Source organism: Benincasa hispida, chromosome 11 (genome assembly GCF_009727055.1).
Source record: "Benincasa hispida cultivar B227 chromosome 11, ASM972705v1, whole genome shotgun sequence".
Taxonomy (NCBI): domain Eukaryota; kingdom Viridiplantae; phylum Streptophyta; class Magnoliopsida; order Cucurbitales; family Cucurbitaceae; genus Benincasa; species Benincasa hispida.
Genome location: NC_052359.1, coordinates 4,525,020 through 4,531,577, shown reverse-complemented (window position 1 = coordinate 4,531,577; position 6,558 = coordinate 4,525,020). Strand labels below are relative to the sequence as shown.

General features: G+C 35.9%; 1 protein-coding gene across 1 annotated transcript; it reads right to left on the bottom strand.

The window, feature by feature from the left end:
* Nucleotides 1-282: 282 nt before the first annotated feature.
* On the bottom strand, nucleotides 283-6,071 carry LOC120089822 (NADH dehydrogenase [ubiquinone] 1 beta subcomplex subunit 8, mitochondrial). Its single transcript, XM_039047223.1, has 4 exons — nucleotides 5,829-6,071; nucleotides 5,646-5,732; nucleotides 5,468-5,563; nucleotides 283-630 (listed from the first exon to the last, which is right to left on the bottom strand). Exons 1-4 carry the CDS (start codon nucleotides 5,964-5,966, stop codon nucleotides 568-570), a joined length of 384 nt encoding a protein of 127 aa, XP_038903151.1. The 5' UTR covers nucleotides 5,967-6,071; the 3' UTR covers nucleotides 283-567.
* Between the last annotated feature and the right edge of the window lie 487 nt (nucleotides 6,072-6,558).

Here is a 6,558-nt window from a genome sequence, read left to right as displayed (position 1 = left end):
TCTTCAAAGGAAAATTTCTACTCCAATTTTCATTTCATTTCTCTTTTTTTAGTTCAACAAGAGTTGAAAAAATCAAACCTCTAAGTTGAAGGTGTGCCTAATTAAAAGAAGGATAACTTATTGGGAAGTAGTGTTCAGGTTGTCATTTCGTTTCTAACGTTCCAACAGAGGTCAAACTATATTCAAATTACTAATATAGATGATCAATAAAGATGATCTAGATAAATAAAAATCACAAATAAAAGGAGAAACGAGAAATATAAACATTGTTAAACAGTATAGTTCATTAAGAGTGACTGAATTTCATAGAACTCCCCATCTCATCTCAAAATGATAACTTATTTAAACATTCATTATTTAGCATTGATGGCCAAAAAAGTCTTCAGAACCTGATTATAAGGATCAAAATAAAGTGATTTACACGATGCCAAAGAGAGATTTCAGCACAGGCAACAAAATCCATTATTTTGATGCATAGCAAATTCCAAAGGCAAACAATTCAATAAGGATTTTTGTGTCTGAAAAGAAACATTACCAAAATGGTCATTCCAAGTAAGGTCTATCTATCTAAGCTTCTGGTTCTCCACCAAGCTCCACTCTTAGGTTGTCATAAGGATACACCTTTGGCGCCTGATTAAAAGAAGGATGAAGTTTATTTATTAATCACCTTGAAAATGGTAAATTCATCCAAAACATAAATTAAGGCACAAAGAGTTGAAAGATAAATAATAATACGAGGATCCCTCGAGATGGAGAACGAAAAGAGAAGTCTTTTAATCCATCAAGGAAAAGGATCCAGGGACAAATACAAGCTGTTTTGGTGAAATCATAGATCGGAAAACTTGTTGTCTTCAAGAAGTGTTGAACCATAAACTGTGTTTTTTATTCAGTTTCATTTTTCTCAAGGCACTGCATAGTCTTGTCACAGGGCACACGGTCAATAGACTGGTTTCTATGCAAATATCAAGGAAGTAAATGTACCAAATGGAAACCACATTAAAGTATACAAAGCCAGGCTATACAAACCACCAAACAAGAATATAAAAAAGGTTTCATCCTTTGAACCTTCAATCTTTTCCCTGTCGGACCTATATTTGGATGAAACACTTGCCCATATATCCTTTATATATATATAAAGTTCAACACAATCTCATGGTCGAGGGTATATACCTTGACCGGTTGAGTTACACTCTTATTTTTTCTTTTTATTTTTTGAGAAACAAGCATTAAATTATCATCAGACTAGTTGAGTTACACTCAAGTTGGCAAACAAGCCTACATATCCTAAAGTTCTTTGGTTTTTCTCTTATGGGATGATATATGAAATTATCTAGAGATTTTATCATCTTATGCTGGGACCTTGGTTGTTTGTTCTATGCAAAGATGAGTAAGAATTTGAACCATATATTCTATGGACGCTCCTTCAATAGGATATCCTAAATTGGGAGAGTTTTTTTTTAAATGTTCTTGATCAGTCTCGCCCTCTCATGAGATTGTCTTATCATGCCAGTGGAAGTACTTCTTATCCCCCATTTTTGGTAATCCTATGAAAAAATTAGCTGGAAAAAGACAAAATTGCTTAGTCTTCTTCTAGGGGATGACTGGATAGGCTGCAACCCTCTTAAATTTACCTCTGAAAGATTTGACAGTGTAGCAAAATCAAAGCAGTTCACCATGAGTCGCTGGTCACAAGACACCTACCAGTTGAAATTGCAGCTTAGGAGGATTCTATCTGATATTGAGATGGAATGGATTAGACTCCAAAACCTGATTAGCCACAATCAACCTAGCATCCAGCAGGATTCTAGATGATTATACTCCACAGAAGAAGCTGCTTAATGGTGATGGTGGGTTGTCACCCCCTACATCAATGAGAGAAAGTCCACTCCTCATCAATTACTAATCAATGTGATTTGGAAGGCCGAGGTTCCTAAGAAGATGAAAACTTTCCTTTGAACTGAAAATGAAGAGCCAAGGATCCAAGGAAGCTCCCAAATCTGCCGGTTTTCTTTAGTGTTGATGGATCATGTGCAAAAGTAATTTATAGAGTCATCATCACGTATTTTTGCAGTGACCCTTTCGTGGCTCCTAGTTGGTTGAAGTCAAGGCTCTTTCATTCTTTTGGCTTAGACTAGTGTTCCCAAAAGGTTGAACCACCCTTTCCCAGCTTTTGGAAGGCTCTCCTTTTAAGGGGCTGGCTCTTGGTTTGTGGTCCAATGCCATGACAGCCAGTATTTGGAGAATGGTTCAAGAGAAACCAAAGAGCTTTCAAAGGGATTCTCAAACAAATTAAACCAACTCAACTATAAAATCTAAATAAACAGACTAGTTTTTTATTCTATATCTTATAAAACAGACCCAACCAACATATATTGCTCAAGCACATTAAATCGACTCAATTTGATGGTCCTTATGTCATCTTTGACCTTTAGCTTGCATCTTTCAACCTTCTAGGTGGTTTCAAGGGACACCAATGCAAAAACAGAAGGGAATCACCAACGCCAATGCAAGGACAGAAGGGAATCACCTTCGACAAGTTTGAGGCTTATTTTGCTTCTGTATTATCTAAAAGTGAGTTGATAACCATGAAAAAAATAAAAAAGAAAGAACAAGAGCATTGTTGACCCCAAGTTGAATTAGAGAGATAAGTGCGTTAAATGAGCTTGGTAGGCAAAAGTGAGTGGCTCTGGTTAACCTTTGTGAGACATTGAGACTGGGGGAGGGCCTTGACGACCAACCTCAAGTATGGAGGGTTGATGGCTTCCCTATGTCACGATGCAGTTATGGGAGACAAGGCTGGTGGCTGAAGTTTACAACTTAGAATTTCCCAGAGGCCAGGTCGTTGCTATAGATATTCCCCTCCATTCAAAATTTGGTGAAAGGGTTAGCTTCACTATGTGGAGGATTAGTCTTATCGCAACCAAGGAGATCTATGGCAAGGAAACTTTCAATAAAGATGCCTCCTTTCTTGACAGATTTTCTTTTCTCATGCCTTCATGGTTAGAAAAAAGGAAGGTTGGTAGTGGGTTTGATTTTAGTTTTGAATTTTCCCAACAACCAAAGATGTCAATATCAGCTAAAAATGGTTGAAGTTTCCTTTTGGCATGATAGATGGCTTCAAGGAGCTCCTTTGGCAGAAAATTCTCCTTGACTCTACTCTACATCTGACCAAAAGTATGCTTCCATTAAATACAGTTAGAAACCCTCTGCTTGTTTTTCGAACTTATGCCTTAGGTGCAACTTGAAAGATGCAGAAATTCTGAACTGGGCTAATATCAGCCACTTGCTGTCTTCTGATCATTTAACAGAATCTGAAGATATGCGGGTTTGGAATTTGGGGGAAAAAATGGTTCCTTTCTTATCAAATCCTTGCTGCTGGATTGGCATTCAATGTTTTAAGGGGATCTCTTCTTGTATGGCTATCAGGAGTGACATTTACCCCAAAAGTATCAGAACTTTCCTTTGGGAGCTCTCTCACCATGCCATAAATACTCATGAAAAACTACAATGGAGGTTACCGTACATTGTTCTTTTACTTTTAAGAGAATGAATTTCATAATGAATGAAATGAAAACGGAGTTAATAGAGTCCCATTGCCAATAGGTTGATCACAAGAAAGTTTTTCAATTTAAAAGAAGAGAGGAAAGACTATAATTGGTAAAAAGGCATTTACATTTAGCATGAAAAAAGTATCAAATCCATAAAATTACCGAAGGTCAAAGGTTGAGTGCTTAGCATTGAAAGTTCGCCCATTTCTCTCCAACAAAAGAGTCCAAAAGAAAATTATGTAGATCGCAACCTAAAGACTTTTCCTACATGAATTTTGCTCGGCATAACCATGTTCCAACCAAAAGCTAGGAACATAAAATGTCCAATACCTATTGGCCAAAAAGCAAGTACCAAAAAGATGACAATTGAAATTGAGTTTCCACATTCGAAAAACACGTAGCAAACCAAGTGGGGGAAAGTGAGAAGTATGGCATTCTTCTTTGAAGTTTATTTGCAATATTAATAGATACCCTTTATGAAATGAGGTAGCCATATTTGGTTCTCTTCCCAACTTGGTAAATCCTTTGCAGAAAAAAATGCTGATATCACAGAGACATTTATTTTCCACTTGTTCTTTTGCAACAAGGATTTGGATTGACATGTTATCCTCCTTCAACTGGCCCATGGCTCTTCCAGTGGACCCAAAAGCTCTTCTTTCTTATACTCTCGTGGGTCATCCTTTTAAGAAAGAAAATGAGCTTCTATGGTTATCTCGTTCAGGCCTTCTTTTGGTCTACTTGGTTTGAGAGAAATCAAAGGCTTGTGGATAAGGATTGTGATTATTATAGATTCCTGGATAATGTCATCTACCTATCTATCTCTATCTCTTGGTGTAAATTACTCATGTTTTTCCATTCTTGTAGCTTTGCTTCTCTTTTCCCAAAATGGGGATGTTTCTTGTAGCTCCTTTGAGTTGGAGTTGTTTTCACCTCTTTGTTGTAATTTCATAAAGCCCAAAAAAGTTCGGTTTCTATCCAATCATATTAACCACACGACAGTGAGGGAATAGACTAGGCCAGCTATAAACATGCCATGCCCAAAGGGTAGATTCAAGATGAGTTTCTCCAACATCCAACTAAGATCACTTTTCAATGTTAAGAATGAAAATAAAATATTTAAACATACTGGAACCTATGAAGCTTAAGCTTTTGGTAGATCTAGTGATCATGTAACATGATATCAAAACAAAAGGTCAATTAGTAATGTATTTTCTCTCCAAGTAATATTAATAGTAACTTGTTAGGTCTTGTTGGGTCTTTTACACGAGTGAATGAGCGTGTTAAGACTATGAATAATATATTAATAATACTTCTAGTCCCTCCTACTTACCTTTTCTTTCCATTATCCTTCCTACTCTCCTGAAACCTCATTGCTTGGACAGAGAAGGGAGAACAACACTCCACATCAAAAAAGCTGTGAACTCAGTAAGGGTGCCTAAGATCAGTCCAGGGTCTAAAATTCAAAGAATTGTGTGACAAAACAAACTCTTTGATCTTCTACTGTGGTCAGTAAAATTCCATATTAGTAGGCTAGGTATGGTAGACAGTTACCCTCAATGGAAAATCTCCAGAGCCAATAGTATAAAATTAATCAAAAAACTGTTATGTTTTGCATCATATTATAAGTTAGTCATCTCAAGAAACATTTATCTAGCTCCGCCCATGTTTCCACCTCTAAATCAAAGAAATCAAATGCTATATACAAAGGATAACTAACACAATTCGATTCCACGAGAAAAGAGAATTCACTCTGAACGATTCCCTGAACCGAGCATCATCATATTTCATAAAATGCACGGTAATAAACAAGAGATTTATCCTTCAACAGTCACGCAACTATGCAGGTGGGGATATCAAATAACCCAACAGAGAACGTAGTACAAAAGATCTGCAAAAGATGTCCAGTTCAGTAAACTTACAAATGGTATCTTAGACGCTTTATCGTTCCATACAGCCAAAAATCCCAGAGATGCAAAAAATCCCAATCCCCCACATAACCAAGCCAAGGCTTCGTACTGAATAAGAAAAAATAACAAGATAAATAGACAAATTGGAGAAGAAATGAAAATACAAAATCTTCAAAGAGAACCATCATACCTTCCCAACCGTATCTGCAATGCGATCGATACAGGGCTCGGGAAAAGGAGTTCCATTATCCCAAACCAGTTCGTCATTCACAGGTAGCTAAAAAGGGGGAAACAATCATAAATCCTACAGAATCTGTGTGAAAGAGACACTGATTTCGCAACGAATTTAAGGGTAGAAGGTTGAAATGCTTACGGGTTTGTCCGGAACGATGTGTTTGCCGACAGGAAGGCCCATGCCGGAGCGAAGTCGAAGTGATGAAGCGATTGAGCGACCAACAACGCCATTTCCTCCAAGGATCCTTGAACTCAAATTGCTCAGCCTGCCTGCCATTTTCGGTGGTTTTCCTCTTCAAAATTCTTCAAAATTCCTAAATCGTCGTCTGTTCCTCTTTTGAGTTCTTGTTCTTCACAAGAATCAGAGCAATGGGGCAAAATAATAATTAGAATTAAAAAAATAAATAAATAAATAAATAAATAACTCTTCAAATTAGGGCAGTTTTAAACTATTTATACAAAAAAGTATATTTAATCTTTTTTTAAGAGAAGTTGATAGATGCTATAGAAGTCCTTTGGTGTCTATCCGTGATAGAAATTAATAAAAGTCTATTCATATCTATAAGGGATAGAAATGGATAGAAGTCTACCATCATAAACACCTATAGAATTTTATCAATCTATTAATGTTTTTTTTCTTTTTGTTATTTTTTAAATAATTTGATTTTTTTTTTTTTATCTATAAAAATTTCCTTTAGAACTATCCTCAAAACATTTAAAATATTGTTTTTACTCTTTTAAATTCTGAAATTTGCTTCAAAAATATCCATAAATTTTAAAATAGTTCCAAAAAAAAATTATAAAAGAGTATGTTTATGTGATAATGTATACAATATTTATTTTTTATGAACATTATTGCATATTCATGA

Excerpts from the sequence above, each read along its gene's own strand:
- LOC120089822 (XM_039047223.1), bottom strand. The coding sequence starts at position 5,966 with ATGGCAGGCAGGCTGAGCAATTTGAGTTCAAGGATCCTTGGAGGAAAT. Across the intron at positions 5,733-5,828 it reads ACATCGTTCCGGACAAACCC|CTACCTGTGAATGACGAACT; the intron begins GTAAGCATTTCA and ends CCCCCTTTTTAG. Across the intron at positions 631-5,467 it reads AAGCGTCTAAGATACCATTT|GCGCCAAAGGTGTATCCTTA; the intron begins GTAAGTTTACTG and ends TCTTTTAATCAG.